Source organism: Herpailurus yagouaroundi, unplaced genomic scaffold (genome assembly GCF_014898765.1).
Source record: "Herpailurus yagouaroundi ecotype Mexico unplaced genomic scaffold, PumYag 77, whole genome shotgun sequence".
NCBI lineage: Eukaryota > Metazoa > Chordata > Mammalia > Carnivora > Felidae > Herpailurus > Herpailurus yagouaroundi.
The window spans coordinates 34576830-34596835 of NW_024412388.1; the positions used below are offsets into that span (position 1 = coordinate 34576830).

The 20006-nt window shown below is 51.2% G+C and overlaps 1 protein-coding gene and 1 long non-coding RNA gene across 5 annotated transcripts in view; one reads left to right on the top strand and one right to left on the bottom strand.

Moving 5' to 3' along the window:
- Positions 1-4133, bottom strand: part of LOC121026996 (uncharacterized) — a 30146-nt gene extending 26013 nt beyond the window's left edge. Inside the window, exon 1 of the long non-coding RNA XR_005788525.1 lies at positions 4115-4133. This is a non-coding gene — a long non-coding RNA (uncharacterized LOC121026996). The remainder of the gene's footprint in view (positions 1-4114) is intronic.
- Positions 1-20006, top strand: part of ST3GAL3 (ST3 beta-galactoside alpha-2,3-sialyltransferase 3) — a 201798-nt gene that overhangs the window by 170029 nt on the left and 11763 nt on the right. For 2 of the 4 annotated variants that reach the window (XM_040469946.1, XM_040469944.1), the window contains 5 exons: positions 3764-3858; positions 6998-7061; positions 7853-7948; positions 8237-8423; positions 16527-16631. In XM_040469946.1, the coding sequence (XP_040325880.1) occupies positions 3764-3858; positions 6998-7061; positions 7853-7948; positions 8237-8423; positions 16527-16631 (547 nt within the window). The remainder of the gene's footprint in view (positions 1-3763; positions 3859-6997; positions 7062-7852; positions 7949-8236; positions 8424-16526; positions 16632-20006) is intronic. The other 2 variants (XM_040469948.1, XM_040469947.1) reach the window with 1 other exon arrangement.

Here is a 20006-nt window from a genome sequence, read left to right on the forward strand (position 1 = left end):
ATGCCCCTGTGGTTAGGTTTTTAAAGATGTCCTTATCTTCTAGAAATTAATGCTAAGGTATTTTATGGATTAAATGGTATAATTTCTGAGAGTTTCCAAAATAACACACAGAGAGAGTAGATGGGGTAGAAGGGAAACAAAATTGATCATGACTGATAATTGCCGCATCTGAGTAATAGGTCCGTGGGGGTTCACTGTTTTGTTTCTCAACTTGTGTGCATGTTTGAAATTTCCCATAATAAAAAGTTTTTTAAATATATCCAGAGCAGGAAAAAAGACTACCTTTGCACAAAGGTGCACCCAAGTAGCAGAAGGAAATGTTAGAGGAGTCTGGCTTGATCCGTCAAGGAATAAAGAGGGTCTACAAAATAAGCGCCTAAAACAGAAAGACCCAATAAAAGAACAAGGTGAGATGGACAATGTTTAAAAACCAGAAATAAATAGGTTATTTAGTTATTTAGTTATTTATTTTTAGAAAGAGAACGCAAGCGAGTGCACAAGCAGGGGAGGGGCAGAGAGAGAAGGAGAGAGAATCCCAAGCAGGTTCTGCATTGTCAGCACAGAGCCCAATGCAAGGGCTTGAACCCATGAACCGTGAGATCGTGACCTGAGCCGAAATCAAGAGTCAGCCGCTTAACCAGCTGAGCTATGCAAGCACCCCTAGAGGCAAAGATTTTTAAAAAACACTTACCCAGACCCATTTAATGCTTTTTGCCAGGATCTCTCTCGTGAATTTTTTTTGTTCGTTACTTACTTAGCTCTAGTTGCTGTAACAAACTACTGTAAATTGGGTGGCTTCTCAACAGCAATGTATTTCTCACAGTTCTGGAGGCTGGAAGTCGGAGAGAGCATGGTGCCAGTAAGGTCGAGTTCTGGTGAGAGGCATCTTAGGGTTCATATGGCTGACTTCTCCTTGTACCCTCCTATGGGGGAAAGAGAGATAGTTAACTCTCTGGCCTCTTCTTATAAAGGCACTAATCCCACTCATAAAGCCTCTATTCTCATGCCCTAATTACCTCCCAAAGGCCCCCGCGTCCAAGTACCATCACACTGGGAATGAAATTTCAACATACAAACTTGAGGGAACACAGACATTCAGGCTAGAACACTAATGTTGCAACTTCTGCTTTTTTGGTCATATTTTCATTTGTGTATCCTGTACATTCAATTGTTGGGGGCCAACTTGTGTCAGGTGACCAGCAGCTTATTGTTTTTGTTGTTTGATCTAGCCTTTGTGTATTATGAGAATGTTGTGTCCATTTCCACAGCAATGTTTTCATTATTAGTGAAAAAGAGGTGCCTGTGTGGCTCAGTCGGTTAAGCATCCGACTTCAGCTCAAGTCATGATCTCACAGTTCTTGCATTCAAGCCCCACATCAGGCTCTGTGCTGACAGCTCAGAGCCTGGAGCCTGTTTCAGATTTGGTGTCTCCCTCTGTCTCTGCCCCTCCCCCTGCTTGCACTCTGTGTGTGTGTCTCTTTCTCAAAAATAAACAAACATTAAAAAAATTTTTTTAATTGAAAAAAAGGAAGTGAAAAAAGTAGTCTACAGAATAGTTTAAGAAATAATATGGGAAAAGGAAAATCAGTACAGATATATACCATCAGGTTAGTTGCCTTTGTTTGTGTTTTAGGATTATGGGTTTTATTTATTTATTTGTTTGTTTGTTTGTTTATGTGTGTGCACCTGTCAGTATTTTCCCCATAATTAGCATATATTACAAGCTACAATGAAAATAAGTTTTTTTTTAAAGTAAAAATTAACAAAATGCGCTTTCTCAGGAAGAAAAGAGAGCAAAGGAAAAAATATGTTGAGAACATTAGTAAGACCTTAGAAGATTTTATTAGCATATGATGTCCAGTACATATTGGGAAGCAGATAAAGCCTGTCCAAGCCTGACTGAGAAACTTTGCAAAGACTTTGTTCCAGCTTTTTAAAAAAGTTTATTTATTTTGAGAGAGAGAGAGAGAACAAGCAGGGAAGGGGCAGAGAGAGAGAAAGAGAGAGAGAGAGAGAGAGAGAGAGAATCCCAAGCAGTGAGGAGGCCGACGCAGGGCTCAAACTCCCAAACCTGTGAGATCATGACCTGAGCTGAAACCAAGAGCCAGCCGCTTAACCAACTGAGTCACCCAGGCGCCCCTGCAAACATTTTATAAGCTCCTGACACAGGAGGAGAGGTTCTCGCTCCAGGCTTATCCAGGGACTTTGTTTCCTTTGCTGTTTCATATAGGCTGTGGCCAGGATCCTCGGTGCCTCTGGTGAAACATCAAATATGTTAATGTACTTGGATTTGATATACTGGGTATGAGAGACATACATGATCCTTGTACACAGAAGGGAAGTGTGCTGACTCAGAAGTCCAGAGGCAGGCTGTTCGGCAGGAATGGCCTGTCCGTGCTGTCGAGTGTTGACAACGTCTTTCCAGCCATGAGTAATGGGACAGGGAGTAGGATTGAAAGTTTTCTGCCTCTTTCAAGTTCACTTCAAAATCGGTAATAATATTAGACGTCCAAGTGATTACTGGTATTATTCCTCCTGGGTAGGCTGATTATAGTGGTCAGTGATGATGGAAGTGAGAAAGGTTTGCTTGAGTTGGAGTACGTTCAGAAGGCTACCTCCCAGGCTCAGAGGGCCTCTCCTCTAGTCTTCAGGTTTTCAGTGGCTGATTCAGACTGAGTTAGAAATACAGAGACGGAGCCCAGGCCTAGGCCTCCACACATTCATTCTTGGCCAGCAAGGCCCCAAGCAGGCCCCACAGCGAGAATCAACACACAGTAGATGACCAGGTACTGGCCGTCTTCCAGGCTGCCAGGTGCCCTGAGAAAGGTCTTAGAGCCAGGGTGCTTGGTTCCACGTGAGGTTGTGTTGTCCAAGCATCCCCAAAGAGCTCGGTTTCTCCCGTAGCTTTTCCCTCTGTCCTCACTGCCTTCTGCATCCCTTCTGACTTTGCCCCACCACCCCCACCCCCGAAAGCCTGCACCATGGCCTGCCCACTCCTTGGGCTTTCCCAAGAGAAGTGAAATGTTCTTTTCCCTTCTCAACTCAGCATCACTTCATCCTTCCTTCTCCCCCTGTTTCCCCCCCATCTTTCCTCCAGGCCCACATCACCACCCCCCTTGTGTTTAGTGTCCCTCCCTCACCTCCTGAGGAGCTTAGCCTTCCCTCCTGGTCTCTGCCAGCAGAGGTGCTCAGGCTCCTACCTGTCTGAGGCCTCCACTCAGCCCTGCCTCTCAGCCATGGGACGCTCCCATTTTGCTCTTCTCGACCAAACGTCTGTCTCCTGCGGCTCTTCTCCGTCTTCACTGTGAATTCTCCCTCCTCACCCTGGGTAGTCCACCTCCCAGGATTCTCTCCAAAACTCTTGTCTCCATGCACTGGCTGTCTTCGGGTATCTTTCTGCTCACGTGGCCAGTGTGTCATCTCCGTGTTCCCAGACCGCAGGAACAGCATGGGCTGCAGCGACTGGTGGGGTGCATGCCTGGGTCGCCTGCTAGAGAGCTTCTGGCGTGCTGCAGTTCCATCCAGGGCAAGTGGATCTTGCCTCTCCACCCCTATGGCTGGCCACATAGAGACTGCCCCTTCGAACTCAGGCTCCACTGGACAAGCTATGTCAGCAGCTACCCACTGACCGGGGGCAGGGAGGGTGTGCTGGAGTGTCAAGGTCCTCCCGGCAGATCCGTTGCCAAGACAGATGTACTGAAGAGCCAGTCCATACCCCAGCTTATTGCATTTGGGGATCCTCAACAGCCCTGTTGTATTCCAGGTTCTCCAAGCCAGCACCCATGTTCCTGGATGACTCTTTCCGCAAGTGGGCTAGGATTCGGGAATTTGTGCCGCCTTTTGGGATCAAAGGTCAAGGTACGTTGGGAACCCTGGCCCACTCTACATTAACATCTCATCCCTCAGCCTGTCTCCTTGCACTCAGGATAGGGCTGTACCCTCAGAAGTCCCCATGCTGGGGATCCACCCCTCTCCTTCCATTTTTCCCTTCCTTTCTTTTTCTTGCTTCACTCTTCGTTTACTCAGAGCCCACCACTTGGCCAGGGCCAGGTATACAACAGTGGAATGGACAGTACCATCCTTCTCCATAAAAAAGCTCCAGTCTGGTAGAGACACAGATACTAAGAGCGCAGGACAGTAATGGCTCTGAAGGGGGAAGAGATCACAGGAAAGGACGTCAGGGAGATCCATCCCGGAGGATCAGGTACAAGGGGGAAATCCCTGAGAAGACAGAGGCCATCCTCCAGGAAGTCGCCCAGGCTCCTCCATCATCCCCTCTTTACCCCGGTCTCCCTTTCAGTTCTTTCTTACCCTGTCCAAGGCTGACGTCCCCCCAGTGCCCTCAGAACTGTCCCCTTCCATTGCCTTAGGGACTTCGCTCATGCAATTCCCTCCTGACTTTCCCACCTCTGACCGTTTAGTGGTTCTGATGCCTTGTCAAGTTCCTGTACTATTTCATGGCATGGTTGAGTTTGGGCTTTAGGATCAGACATTCAAGGATCAGATCTCAGTACTACTTCTTTATCAGCTGTGACTTCGGACAGGTTACTTCACCTGTCTGTGCTTTAATTTCTTCCTCAGTTAAATGGAGAAAATAATACTATTGTATTAGGTTGTGGTCAGAATTAAATAAGATAACTGTTGAAGGGATGATATCATTTGGCCAGGGGACTTAAAAATACCTGAGTCCTCTACTCAGCCAGTCCACACCTTCCTGAAAAGAAGACAGTGACCAGCAGGAGGACACTCTAGAATGGGAGTATTGACCTCAGATCCCCAAGGGCAAATCTAATGGGTAGGGCTGAACCATGTGAAGAACTCCTTTTTGCTGGGTACAGGTAGCTAAGCAGCCTACTTTTCTCCCAAATCCTCACTCAAGACTCCAATCCTACAAAGCTATGAAGGCCTGGAAAGGCTGGTCCATAGCCCATCGGCCAGCAACAAGAGAGCACCTGCTAATTTATACCCTTTCTGCTAAGGTCCCCTCCTAGAAAACAAAAACCCAAGCCATACCTTGACCTTGGGCAATTAGTAGCAATATGCTTTTCCTTAGAGGTCACATGGGAAGTGGGAAAAGGAGGGTGTCTGTGGCCTTCCCTGAAGCCCTCCATAAGGTACATCTGAAGGCACTTAGTATAGAACACTCCTTAAAGGTTCATTTCCTTACCCATTCTCCTTCACCTCCTGGGACGATTAACTGTGCTCACTGCTTCTTTCTCACCCTTTACTCTGGAGCACTGTCTTCTCCTCCATCATTCCAGTGAAACTGCTCAGTGCCCCCGGGAAATCCAAAGGATACTGTTCAGTTCCTAACTTGACCTCTTGGCTGCATCTGACAGTGTTGTCCACCCCATCTTTTAAAAAAAAATTATGGAATTGTTTTCTTTAAGTCAGGAGGCATCCTTTCTTTACATGGAATATTTCAGGCATATAGAAAAGAATAAAGGTGAATACATTGCAATGTGTACCCAGCTTAAGAAATAAAACAGGAGATACAATTAAAGCTCTGTGTATCCCTTCCCATTCCATTCTCCTCCTTCTCCAGGAGACCGTCATCCTGGTTTGGGGGTTATCGTTTCAATGCCTCTTTATCTATTTTTGTGACATATTTATATATCCATTGAAAATCTGATATCGTTTTTGCATGTTTTTACACTTTACAAATAATACTGTGTGTGTGTGTGTGTGTGTGTGTGTGTGTGTGTTTCAAATTGACTTTTTTGCTTATGCTTTACAGGCATATCTGTATGAGTACCCAAAGCCAAAGGTCACTGGTTTATGTATTTTTACTGCTGGGTAGTATTCTGTGTACCATGTTTAATCTGTTTTCCTTTGTCGGGCTTTTCAGTTGCTTCCCACATTTTGCTATTACAAACAGTTCTGCAGTGAACCTTCTCGTACAGGTTTCCTTAAACAAATGAGCGAGTGTTCTGATGCTATCTACCTAGGAGGAGAGCTGCAAGATCTTAGTCTGTGCACATCTGCATCTTGCTTAATGTTATTAAGATGGTCTTCACCACGGTTGTACCGATTTACTTACTTTATCTTTAGATCTCTGTGCACATTATCTTTTTATCTTCCTAATGACTCTGCAGAGTAGGAATTACCATCTTCGTTTGAAAGATGGGGAACTAAAGCACACAGAAAGTAAGTGATTTATCTAAGGTCACGGAGCCCTGAAGTAGCACAAGCCAGGATTGGACTCCAAAGCCAGTATCATTATACAGTATATTATAATGTTCTCATTATGCTAGAGTTTGAAAGGAGAGCAATGACCATGGCCAAAGCCAGTGAGAGGCCAAGAAGAATGAGATCTGAATAGTGGTCACAGGATCTGAGAACACAGAGGTCCTGGGCCCTTGCTGGGGGCAGCCTGAGTGGAGTGCAGATGGGCAGATGTCAGGCCTCAGAGGTTGAAGAGGGAAGATAAGTAGGAAGAGACAGCCCGCCAAGACCAAGGTTGGAGATGGGCAGTACTGGGGGGAGAAGTGAGGGGAAGACCATATCAGAGGGTGAGGCAAAGGGGTCTGAGTCGGGAGCTGGCTGGGCACACTTGAGCTCTTCAGCGTTGGTGGTCTCCTCATTTGCTCTCTGGTGTCTGCTCAGTCAGGGCACAGAGGTGAGTCCAGCGTGTACTCTGTCTCTGAGCAGGTCCTGGGCCTGGGGATGTCCTGGGACCTGACTGCAGAGCCTTTGAAAGCCAGAGGAGACTTCCCAGGAAGGGCTGGGGAGTCCTGAGGGGAGGAACTGCATGCCAGCGCTGGGGACCGGCTCCAGGCAGAGCTGAGTGTCCCTGCCTGTACCCCTGCCTCCATCTTGTTCATCAGGGAGAAAGCTAGGCGAGTGGCCCAGCCCAACCTTGTGCCCAGAGTCCCGTCTCCCCACCTTCCTATCCACCTCCAACCTACGCAGTAGCGTGTGCTTCCAACGTCATTCACAAACACTTCATGGGGACGTCAGTGACCCTCTAACAATAACCTCCCTCCTCTGTCCACAGACAATCTGATCAAAGCCATCCTGTCAGTCACCAAAGAGTACCGCCTGACCCCTGCCTTGGACAGGTGAGCCACTTGCTACCCAGCCTCCTGCCCTCAGTTGCCTGGCATGTGCAGAGGTGTTGAGGTCCAGCCAGACTTCCCTGGGTATCGTGTCCTCACATGCAGGCACAGCACATGTGCTGGGGGTGGTGAGCAGATAAGCGAGGCCCTCCAGCGGGCCTGCACCCCATGGACTGAAAGCACTTGGCAAGATATTTCAGTCCTCAGCCATCAGAGGTCTGAGGGCCTGGGTGGCGGTGGTAGCGGAAGATGCCATGGCTTAAATGCAGGGGGCGGTGACAGTGCTGAAGCCAGTGGGCCCTGGGTGAGGGAAGCCCCGGGTGGGGGAAGCAAAATGCATAGGGCTCTCTGGTGGCTACTGGAAGCATGGGGGCTTCTGAGTTGAAAATAAGCCCAGCCATGGGTCCTGGTGCCCCCAGGCCTGTCCTCTCTGCTTGCTTTTCTGGCACAGCCTTCAAACTCAGCACACTTTGCCCTCTCTCCTGAACTCCACTAACCCTTGGGGGATCTTTAGCCTAGAAGGCCATCTTACCAGAGGCTCCTTCCTCACCACCCCAGAACTAGTGCCCTTGCCCCTTCCACACCCACGCTTTCCTGGAGAGTATCTGGGACTAGGTATGTCAGAGAATCGCGAGTGACCTAACTACCCACAGTATGCCTTTTGGCCTCAGAATGCTGCTCTTCCCCCATTCCAGCCTGCACACGGCCAAAAGCATGGGGCTAAGGGCCAAAGGGGTAGGGAGAAGGAGACCTAGCGGACAGCTCTTCAGAGATCTCTGCCTCTCTCCCCTCAGCCTCAGCTGTCGCCGCTGCATCATCGTGGGCAATGGAGGTGTCCTTGCCAACAAGTCTCTGGGGTCACGCATTGATGACTATGACATTGTGGTCAGGTGAGCTCCCCAAAGCAGTGCCTCAGGCACCTGAGTGTCCTGGCCCGAACCCTGGTCCCTGAGTCCATTGAGAACCATCTGGCCATCTGGCCAGTTGGGCTAAGGTCAGCTGAAGCCTCAAGAAGGACCCTGGCTTGAAGGGCTCCAAAAGCTAGGTGGCTCCAGGTGACCTGGCTCCCCATTCTCTGCCCCTGGGGAATTCCGGGGTCATAGTACCTCCCAAACACCAGCCCACAGACTACATGCAGTGAGCTCAAGGCAGGCTCTGACTGGGCCTGCTCTCTGTAGACTGAACTCAGCACCCGTGAAAGGCTTTGAAAAGGACGTGGGCAGCAAAACTACACTGCGCATCACCTACCCTGAGGGCGCCATGCAGCGGCCCGAACAATACGAACGTGATTCTCTCTTTGTCCTCGCTGGCTTCAAGTGGCAGGACTTCAAGTGGTTGAAGTACATTGTCTACAAGGAGAGAGTGGTAAGCTCCCATACGCCAGCTCCTTCCCCTTTTGCCCTGGCCTTGCCTGGCTTCCAGGTCAGCCTGTGAGTTCTTTCTCAGCCAGACTCAGAGCCCCTCTCCAGCATTCCCTGCAGGCCCTTCCCTGGCCTTAGGACCCCCTGGAAGGAACGCTTTTTTCTGGCTAGCCCCAGCATCACTCCTAATATTCATCCTCTCCTGCCCTGCCCTGCCCTGCCCTTGTAGTGGCCTCCCCAAGCCCCCTCACACTCTGACTCTCATTCCCAGCCAAGGGAGGAAGGCCTTATTTGGACCCTGGGGCCATTCTGCAGGGACAGCAGACCCCTCAGTGAGCTTGAGGGTGCCAGTTCCCAAGCCCATAAGTCCCACCTCTCTCTGCTTTGTACTTGTACCGCTGACCTGCAGTTAGATCCCCAGCTGCCACTGAGTCTGGTTCTACTCCAGGAATGATCAGATTCTGTACTCCTTGTCCTAGGCAGACTAGGCCCCAGGCCCGTTTCTCTAGGGGATTGTGTGGCCAAGTAGGGTGACTGCTTCTTTTGGTGGACCACCCACGGAATCCCCTCCTGAGTCCTCCATTCACAGCTCGGGGCCTACAGGGATGCCTGCCAACTTGTCCAGGCCCGTTCCCCCCTCTCCCCTCAACCGGCTATCACCAGCCACCCCAGGGGAGGAGTACTGCAGAGTTCAGGCCATTCGTCTTCCAATACCCAAGCCTCTTATGCGAGGAGAATGTTGACAGATGGCCTCCGCATACAGTAAGAAGCTAGTTGTTCTTTCTGGAGGTTTAGAGGCAAGTTGGGAGGTGGGAACAGCTTAACCTTCCTATGGAGGTCTCAGTGCAATTTGGTTTAACTCCACAGCCCTTTCCCAAGCAAGGCCAAGTGCAGGCAGTGTCAAGTAGGTAGCAAGCGAGAGAGAAGACAGAAGTCAGGTCCAGAAATTCAGGTAGGTGGGACAGTGGGGAAGGGGAAGCTGAATGAGACAGGCAGGCTCCCCTGGGTTTAGCCTGGCTCCCCAAAGGGGAGGAAGGGGTTGGCTTCAGCCGGCTCCAGCTCCAAGAAGGCCCACTGCCCATGCAAACCAGGCAGAGAATGGGGCTGAAGGAGCACCCCTCTGTTTTTAGAACCATGGCCTGGATATTAGTGTCCTGAGAGCCCTTCTCTTTGCCTTGAAGGCAACAGAATTGGGGTCACAGGTAGGCACTTCTAAAGGGAAACGGGAGGGAATCGGTCCACCTTGGTGAACTCCAGGGCAGCTGGGGGCTGCTTTCCCACCCTGGCCTCTGACCATCTGCCCACCCCCTCCTGGCACATCCTTTCCTCTGCCCATGGACACGTCACAGGAGCTCCTGGAGGGCAGGGCCCTGATCCCACTGGCTTTTTTTTTAACCCCTCAATGCCCAGTCATCATAAATGATCTGGAATCGGCTCAAATACCAGATCCTGCTTCCTGCTGAGCAGACCAGGAGGCCAGGCCAAGGAGGTGGGTCAGGGCAGCCAGGTGGGTTGTTTTTACATGTTCCTTCCGAGAACAACAGGTCAGTTAATTCAAGGCTTTTATAGTTCATCCACGGAAGTAAGGAAAGAAAGAAGAAAAGGAAGGCAGCCAATTAGAGACTCACTGTACTGTAGCCACTTAGGGCCTCACTGTTCCCAGGAAGACTGAGGAGCTTACCCCCTTGCCTGGCCCAGGCTGCAGTCTGATCGAAGATACTAGAGCAGTTGGGATGAGGAAGTGTGGGCTGTGCTCAGGCACATGGTCACTCTGCTGGATGTCTGTGTCCTGACCTGGCCTGGCCGTGCCTGGAGATGTAGGACTGGCCTTGTGTTAGTGAGAACTCATTCCCAGGGTTGGTAGGGGTGAGTGAGAAGAGAGAAGGGACAGGGAGGAGTCCTTTGAAGTTCTGTGATCCTTCCCTGGCTCCAAAGTCAAAGATAATTTGGGCCTTTAGAGTGAGCTGCCAGAGGAGGCCAGCAGTGCCCATGGCTTCATCCGCCCTAGCACTTCCTGGTGACCCAAGAAGCCTGTCCTTTAGAACCCGTCCCTACTCCAAGCCCAGGGCCGATGAGTTCACAGGACCTCTCCCACACGCTACTCCACTTCTCTGGCATCCGAGACCCAGGTAAATGTGGGAGAGGCTGCTTCTCCAGGGCCTCCCCATCTGGTGCCAACCACAGGCTTGTCCTGCTCCTGAAGCAATGTTTCCAGCCATGCAGCTTCTGGGCTACTGGGGAACTCTCTGCACCTGCCGGGAGCCTCACCTGTAGAATTCTGGCAGGAGGCAGCTCTGCATTTGGGAGCCAAGGCCTGGCTGGGCAGTGCTGGAACAAGTGTCAGGCCTCGGTCATGGCTGCTGCCTGCCTCTTGCTATGTGAACAAGTTGCTCAGTGGGTGGAACTTTCTGGTACCCAGGAGTCATGATGGGGTCTGGAGAGAGGAAAGACCGGAAAGGAAGACTGGACAACCCAGAAGACAGCCTGTGCTAAAGCTGGCCATACTGTCTTCATCCATATGGGAACTTTTCTTGTCACCGTTTGTGGCCATTTAGTTCCCTCATTCACTGGACAGTTGCACTACAAGTTCCAGACAAGTTACCACAAGGCTCGTTATCTCCCAGCCCGCAGGAGCCCTGAGCCAGCCAGCAAGCTTGGAGGAGTTCCCATCAGGCCATGCTCAGGGCAGCTCAGAGGAGCACCAGTGGACTGTTGAGTGGGGAAGATGAGGTCCGGAGACACGGAGGTGCAGGTGTATGTCAGGCCATGGTGGGACAGGGCAGCCTCCAGCTCTTGTGAAATGTTCAGAGGCACATCTCACTCCATCTCGCCACGCGCTCATTTGCCAGGCGTCACTGAGGTGTCCTGTGTGCTGACACCATGCTGCTCCCTGTCTCTCACGGTCTAGTGGGAACAGGCCCGAAACTAGAGTTGTAATGCGATGTAGTAGGTGCTGTCACTGAGCACCCTCCTGATGCTTGATGAAGGCTGGAGGTGCTCCGTCCATTGTCTGTGGGGTCTGGAGAGGACAGGGCCTGTGAGAGGCAGTCACTCAGGCCCCATTCTTCCCGCCTCCACCAGCCTCCCCTTCCCATGCCCCAGAATGCCCGGTAACCCAGAAAGGAACTGCCTTCCTAATCCCCTTGGCCACCTCCTCCCCGTCCCCCTCCTCAGTCCTGAAACTGGAAAGCTGGCCTCATTGCTGCGGGGCCTCTGACTGGTTGTCAGTTCAGCGAGGCCCTGAGACCTAGGTAGGGCTGGAATGGGTGTGGTTCCAGCCCAGGAGGGGGACAGAGGATGGGCTAGGGGGTTGGCCCCTGGACAGCCTGGACACAGGCCCAACCTCCCAGCTGTAGCTCAGGCCTTGGGAAGGGGGGAGGGGCCTAAGGCCAGCCAGGGTCCCGCATTCATGCACAAGAGAGGACTGGGCTCCAGAATTTGGGAAGACAACATGGCTTAAGAGGGGAAAGCAGATCAGGCCTTGGAGTCATATAGACTTGGGTTTAAATTTAGATCCTTAGGCAAAGGATTAGCTGGGTTACCTTAGGCAAATTACCCAGGCCCCTTAGATTTAGTCTTATCCATAAAACAGGAGTAATCCTTCCCATTGTTCGGGGTTGTTTTAAATATTAAACCAGATGAAATATAGAAGCACCTGACCTGGAGCTCGACACTTAGCAAGTGCTATCTGTAGCAATGATTAATGCTACTTCTATCTATCTATCTATCTATCTATCTATCTATCTATTAATTATTGGTGCCAGTAGAAAAGCCCAGTTGCACTAGGGAATGAAGCATTGTCTGTCTAGGCTGTAGGGTCTGACCTAGGAGATGACCTAAAGCAGGGGTCAGAGCCCAGGCCTTGAGGCAGGAGACGCAGGGCCTCCTGGGAGAGACAGCAGGGGTGGGCTAATAGTCTAGGAAATCCACAGGGCAAACAGGGCCACCAGGTCCCTGCCTATGAGGCCGTATCGGACCGGGCCCGAGATGGGGACTGAATGTCCATCTGCACCTAAGCCTGTATGCCGTTCCAGACCCGGGAGGGATGCCGAGCCTTAGGAGCTCAGTGTGGACATCACCTCACGTCAGGGGCGACTCTGCACAGGGCACCTGGAAAGGGTGCTGAGGCTGGCACGCAGCGTGGCTTCCTCCTGCTGTGACTAGGCTTCTGCTGAACCAGCAACCATCTCCCCGCCAGGCCTCAGAGACAAGCTCTCCTGGGACACTGTTTCCTTTGCAGCCAGCTCTGGTGGCTCATTCCTCTTCTGCCCTGAGGGCCAGGAGGCCTCCATGCTCGGCCCCTCGGCCACATGCTAACTGCTACTCCTCTGCGCGCAGACAGAAAGTGCTGAGGGATTGGGGTTCATGCCGTCTCACCCCCTGCTCCTCTCGTCACTGTCATCGGTGACCTCTTGGTTACTGAGCCTCATAATCAGTATGATCACTGTGCCACCTTCTCTTCTCCCATCTTCCTGCCTCTCTCCTCGTCCTCCTTCCTCCTCTTCCTCTGCCTCCTCCGGCTTCCGCCACCCTTGTCACAGCTGTCACGTGTTACGCTCTCCAGTTTGCCAGCCTCCTTTGAATTTATTCTCGTAACAATCCTATTAGATCAGTTCTGTTACTGCCCCCATTTGGGGGATTGGGAAACTGAGGCACAGGGAGGATGAGTTGCTTGCTCCAGCTCATACAGCTAGCTGAGTGGGAGAACTGAAGTCATACCCAGCTCCGACTGCTTCAGGGGTCTTCCTAAGAAATAAGCTCAGCCACATCGCCCTGCTGCATAGAATCCTCCATCAATCAGCTCCCACCTGTCACGGCCCATGAGAATAAGAGCTGCCGTTTACTGAGCTCTTCCACACCCCAGGCTCTGGGCCACACGATTTACAAGCAGTGCATCAGCCAGACATGTCAACAACCCTACAAGGCCAGGCGACAAGTAATAGTAAGTGGGAGGGTTGCATTTGGAGGTATCTTGTGTAACCATAACATGTAACACCTCTCATTCATTCATTCATTCATTCGGCCAATTCCAATCAATCACCAAAATCACACGCAGCCCCAGGCTTCATGTGCTGTCTCCCTGGCCTGACAACTCCCCCTCCCCACGACTATCTCGTCCAGCCAGTCCACTGCCAGGGAGTCCCCATGGAGAGAAACTTGAGCTGACATAGTGGTGTTACCTTACCGGCGTCTTTTTTTAAAAGTTTATTTATTTGTTTTGAGAGAGCACAAGTTGGGGAGGGGCCGAGAGGGAGGGAGAGAGAGAATCCCAAGCAGGCTCCACGCTGTCTGTGTAGAGCCCGATGCAGAGCTCGAACTCACGAACTGTGAGATCATGACCTGAGCCGAAGTTGGCTGCTTAACTGACTGAGCCACCCACCTTACCAGCATCTTGATGCCACTTGCCACCCCTGTGTCCTGTCCCTGGCTGTCGTTCCTCTCGGAGCCTACTCACCACCGTCTTCAGTTCCACTACACCTCCATCCCTGTCCTAAGCCAAAGTCTCACACCCTACTCCACAGGGAGAATAAAGGTGGTCAGCAATCAAGAACTCTGGACTTCCCAGCCTCCAGTGTATGAAGTTACCTGCCTCCCCATCCATCCCGGCTTCCCTCACTATGCTTTCTGTGCCTCTCGCATCCAAGGTCACTTTTCTCCCAGGTTCTGGATGCCGTCTTGTCCCGCCTCCCCAGGAACTATCTTCCTTTACTTCTTTTCTCACTTCTTACTGGATCCTCCTCTCACACACGTAATTTTGTTCAGGTCTCTCTCACCTTAAAAGTGAAAGCCCTCTTTGCTTTGTGTTCCTCCTCTGTCTTTCCTTCCTTTTCAGGTTTCCAGAAAGAGTCATTACCTCTCCACGATGCCTGTCCATGTCTTCCCCTTCTATTTCCCCACCGTCTCCAGTCCAGCTTCCAGACCTGTCTCTCTGCTGGCAGCGACCTGATTCCAAATCCAGTGGACTCAACCCCTGCCTCCCTTTAAAGGAACAACTTGTCAGCAGATACCCAGCGAGCATTTGCTGTGAACCGGGCACAGTACCGAGTTGCGGGGATAGTCCCTGGTCTTACAGGCTCGTGGCCAAACTCCTGGGAGGCATGCTTCATTCCTCCTTCTCCTTTGCCTTCTGTATTCATTCAGTCTCCAAATCTGGGATTTCCCCCCTTTAAAAATAACCTCACTTGCCTTATTTCAGCAGCTTCCTATCTCCCTGCCTTCAGTCCAGTCACCCTCCAGTCTGTTCTCCAAATCTGTGTCCAAAAGAATCCTCCTCAAGTGTCCCTCTGGTTGGTTCCTTCTCCTGCTTAATGGTTCCCTTTGCCTACATGTTGCCACCCTCAAAGGGCCTTCTTATGCCCACACGTGGGTATCACCTAGAAACTTGTCCGAAATGCATTTGGAGCCCCACCTTTGGCCTGGTGAATGAGAACCTCTGGGGGCGGGCCCAGCCGTCTGTTGTAATGAGCCCTCCAGGAGGTTTGGATACAGGCTCAGCTGTGAGAACCACTGGCCTACAGGATAAAACCAGGCTCTGTGGCATAGCGCCCATGACCTGGCCCCTGCCGACCCGTTCCTTGTCCTTGCCCCTCTTTCTTGCACCCAACATACACCCTCCACTCTGGCTGTGCCGGAATAGAGAGATCCTATATCCCACCTCCTCGCCTCACCTGCTCCCCTTCGTGAGGCTGTCATAGATGCCTCTCTTCAGAGTCCCCACCGAAACACTCCTCCCTCTGTTACGCCTGAGGGGTCACTGCCCTGCCAACTCTTACAAGCCCCCAGAGGACCGGGACCACGGGGTTTGTCTCTGTAAGTCCATCGCCTCCAGCAATGTCTTAAACACAGTTGGCCACACATAAATGAATAAATACATGTGGAAACTGAGGCCCAGAGTAAGGCAGGAACCTCTGGAAGAGTCAGGATTCCAACCCAAGTCTTCTGACCCTCAGTCAGGACTCTTTCCTCTTGGCTGGGCTGCCTCCCCCTTTCATGGCCCTGGGAGGTCGTTCTTTTAGATCCAGACCCTTGCTCTCCTCTTGCTTCTCTGGGGCCTCTCTTTCCTTTAGCCATGTTTGATCTTCTTTTTGCAGGTCAAGATCACTGTCCTTGATAAAAAAAATGAGAACTGCACGGTGCCTGGCGCTTTGCCTCTTTCAGTTGTCTGTCAACCTCATGAAGTCGGCCCCAAGCCGACTCCTATTTCTGTCCATTGCTTTTGCCAAATATAGCTTTCAAAACGGTTTTTTTGACCCTCTCCTCAAAGCACACATCAAGATAAATTCCAAATGGACTAAAAAGTAAAATATAAAAATACAGCCAAAGGGAACTTTGAAGTAAGTAGAATAGAAATCACATCCCCGGAGGGAAAAGAACTTTCAAGGGGTGGACGCGCTAGGAGAAATGAGACTTAATAATTATGAAAATTTAAACTGAATTCACAACAATGAAGAGACTGGATGCCACAGAGCCTTGGAAAGTGTGTTTGGGAAATATGACAGACAAATGGTTATTGTTATGAAAGTTGACAAGAAAACCATTAGGACCCCAGCAGATAAAGGGCAGGAGACTGAGCAGATCACACAGAAGGAAATATAACTAGTAACAAAAATATGTTTAACCTTCTGGCAGTCAGAGAAGTTCATGTGTAGACAACAGGATGCCATTATCACCCACCACATCTTTAAAGAACATGTTTAAATGATCATACGTGATTCTGGCAAGAGTTCAGTGACAGGTGCTCTCAGAGGCTACTGGTCGGAGTATAAACGGGGACAAGATTTTTGGAAAGGAAATGACATTTGGCACCAATAGCCATTACCCAAAGGAAGGACAGATCGGCACACAAAGATTGTTATTAGAGTGTTAGTTAATAATGGCCAAACCCAAATATAACCTGAGGGGTCTATTATGTAAATGATAGTTCGGTGACTTGAAGGAGTGCTGTCCTCATGGCTGTCCTCACAGCCGTCCTCACGGCCGCCCCCCCCCCCCCATACTCCTTTGGTGCGGGCAAGGTTGGCAAAGCAGTGCTGGGTTCGGTGTTGGGAACGATGATTCCTCTGCCTCAGCCCATGTCTTCGGGGTTCGTTTTTCCTCTTCTGTACAGTGGGGACAGGAAAAGCTTCCCCGCGTGGCTCCCTGTCAGACTGCCCTCAGGAGCGAGCAAGACAGTACATGTGGCGACGCTGGACACAGTGTGCTCCCCCTGCAGGTGACGGTCCCCTTCTGAGAAGCGAGATTCAGCCAGGCAAGGGCCCAGGAGTGAGTGCGTCAGGGAGAGCACGGGGCCTGGGCATAGGGCAAGTGCCACTTGGGCGGGAAGGTCCAGCCACCCCATTTCTCAGCCTCCAGGACACTTAAGTAAATTTGCCTTGGACCCTAACCAGCTGCCTGTCTCAGCCTCTTGGAGATCGTAGATGAAGTTTGGGGCACAGAGAAGAGCACTGGTAGTGAGTGTGGTACAGTTGGTGAATTAAAAATAATTCAGTATAACTGGTGTGTGACATGAGTGCAGTGCCCCTGTACCGGGGCGGGAGGGCACCTGGTTCTCCTCCTGCCACATCCCTGCCATGGAGTGAAGAGGAGTAAGCAGGCCAAGAGGGAGCTGCCCCCCGCAGGCGCATCCCCAAGTGCTAGACCATTACCAGCTGCTAGAGACCTCAGAATTTCTTGCACTGGCAGTGGTCAGTCCACTTCCTTCCTCCTAAAGACAGAATCCACCTCCCTGTGCAGACCCCTAAGCCCAAGGAGGGCTGTTTGCAGGGAGGTGGAGGTGCGGGCTGGGGAGTCTGCTCACGTGTGCACAACGCTTCTCGTGGGGTGGGGTGGGGATGGGAGTGGAGAGAGAAGGGAGCCGGGCTGGGGCTGTCTCTCCTCACAGCACCACGGCTCGGCACAGATCTGCAGGAGGCCGGATTCTAAATTCAAACCTGGGTCCCCAGGTGGTTTTTCAAGGGAGAAGAGAATATATTTTTATTTAACAGCTTGGTACCTTGATTTATAACTCTCAAATATTTAGAATCCAAGATTCAGACATGTGGTATCTGGACTTCCATTTGAAATTTTGTCCCTGGCCCCACAAGCGATGGGGCTGGCCTGCATGTATGTGGGGGGCAAGGGCTGCAGATGAGGCTGAGTAGGCAGAGGACAGACGGTGAAGGGTCTTGTGACGGGTCTTTGGTATAAAGGTCACGTCAAGGAGCTCGGACTTCATCCTGTGGACTAAACAATAGCAGAAGCCAAAGAGCTGACTTGTCACCAGACATATGACACGTGTGACTTCATTGTCATAGCCCCAAAATGCCATGAAGCAGAAACTATTCTTATTTCCCCTACTCTATGGACGAGGATAATAAGACTTAGATAGGATAAAAACATAGGCCAGGAACACAGAGTGAGCAGTTAAGGTGTCAGGGTTCAAAAACAGACCTGCAGAATAATTGGGGCAGCTCAGGCCGCAAGCAGGGTGGGGTGAAGCTTGAAGGTGGGAAGCGTATGGTCGCACGGTGAACCAGCGCAGAAGCTGCAGATTTGGTAGTTGCTTAGTCCCCAGGCAGGAGGGAGAGGGCAAGGTCACGGGAGATGGATCACTAGGTTTGGGTTGCTGGGGAAGAACAGTGGTAGTGGATCCTCAGGGGAAATAGACTGGATAAGAAAACAAGCCTCTTGGGCCTGGGTTTCTTCAGCAGGGGCTGGACCACATGCTCTTGAAGGTCTCTTTTTGTATGATTGTAATCTGCATTTTGAGGGTTGGTTGTCTGGAATACTATAGAATATGTCTGCACAAAAAGAACATGGTTTATGTCTAGCAGGCACCCAAGTATTTGTGATCTTTGTGATTTGCAATCATTAGCTTTGAAGTATCTGCATCTGTAAATAGCTTCTTTTCGAGCTCTTCGTTTTGCTTCTAGTTCTGTTCCTGTGTCACCTTGCCCTCCCTCCCATTTTATATGCCATGTGTGTGAACATTTTCGGGGTATGTCTCTGTATTCTAAATAAGCACAGCAGGTATTCTAAGCCTCTTTTTTGGCTCTTGCTCACATTATAATCATCCTACCACGTATTGAGGTTTTTGTATACTACCCTGTCTTTTCCACTGAGTTACAGATTCCTGTTGGTTTAGGAAAACAAAAGCAAAAACCAGACCCACGCGCTGAATTATCCTGACAGGCTGTCTCCATGGGCAGTGGAAAGCCACTGAACATTCTAGTCCTCCTGAGAGTGTGCAGGTCAGACCTGTGCAGGGAAGGGAAGGAATTGAAGGTGGAGGTGGGCAGACCTGGTAGCTGTTGGGGTGACCCCAGGGAGAGGGGGTAGCCTGTCCCAAGGCAATAGCAGCCGGGAGCCCGAGTGAGTGCGCCCACCCTGCTCTGGGCCGCGGGACACCAGCCCAAGGTCAGCCTCTCTACTCCCAGATCTCTCATCTCCTGAGGGAGAGGGAGGAAGGGGCTGTGGAAGGAGACCTGTCCAGGGAGGCACCTTCTTCCCAGAAGCTTTCCCCATTGCTCCTGGCTGTTGCATCAGCGGGAGACTGGCGGCTGCACACCCATGAGCTGGGTCCAGGCTTGACTGAGGCAGGGACATTCCTGGAGGGGGAGGGACTCGACAAGGAATGCAGTCCACAGCTGACCTTGAGGAGAGGTTTGACCATTCTGGGGCCAGCGTCATGGGCTGGCTTTATAGGCCTCTGTGTTGTGTCCTGTGGGGCAGGGAAATGAGCTGTGAGAGGCCTGGGGCCAAATTTGGGCAAGCCTTCTGGGACAGGGCTGCGTTGTGGGGCCGGGCTTGGCAGGGTCACCCAGTGGGGGAAGGCTCCTTCGCCCACTGCCCTCCTGCAGGGAACCAGAGGGAAAAGCAGGCTTCCCCGTGTGAACGCGTGTGTGTCTGTGTACTGGCCTGCGTGGCATCCGGCGTTTCCGACCACACCCTCTCCTTGCCTCTCCACTTCTGTGACACTGGCTCACAGACATAATAGACGAGACTTACTAAGCTCGCGCTATGTGCCAAACATGGTGCCAGATGCTTTTGCAAAGTGCATAGCACCTCGTACAATCCTCACAACAGTCTGGGAAGTGGGTCCTGTCATCCCTGTTAGGCCCGAGGAAGTTGAGGCTTGAAGAGATGATGTGACTGCCCCCAGGTCACACACGTGTCGAATCAGGATGCGAACCCCGGTTTTCCAGACTTCAAGGCTCCTGCTCTTTCACTCGCATCCCTGTCTGTCTCATGGTTCCTCTCGGTCTCCCCCAGGTGCCTCTGCTTCCACCTGCCCCCTTGACGTTGGTGGGTATGGGGTTCTCATCCCTTCTCACCTGATACCCGAGATTTTTTTTTCCTTTCCAAGTTTTTATTTAAATTCCAGTTGGTTGTCCAAAGGATACAAAAATGCTGATTCGAAGGGGCACACACATCCCAATGTTTATAGCAGCGCTATCAACAATAGCCAAAGTATGGGAAGGACCCAAATGTCCATCGACAGATGAATGGATAAAGATGTGGTATATGCATGCAATGGAACATTACTCAGAAAGAATGAAATCTTGCCATTTGCAACAATGTGGATGGAAGTAGAATGTATTATGCTAAG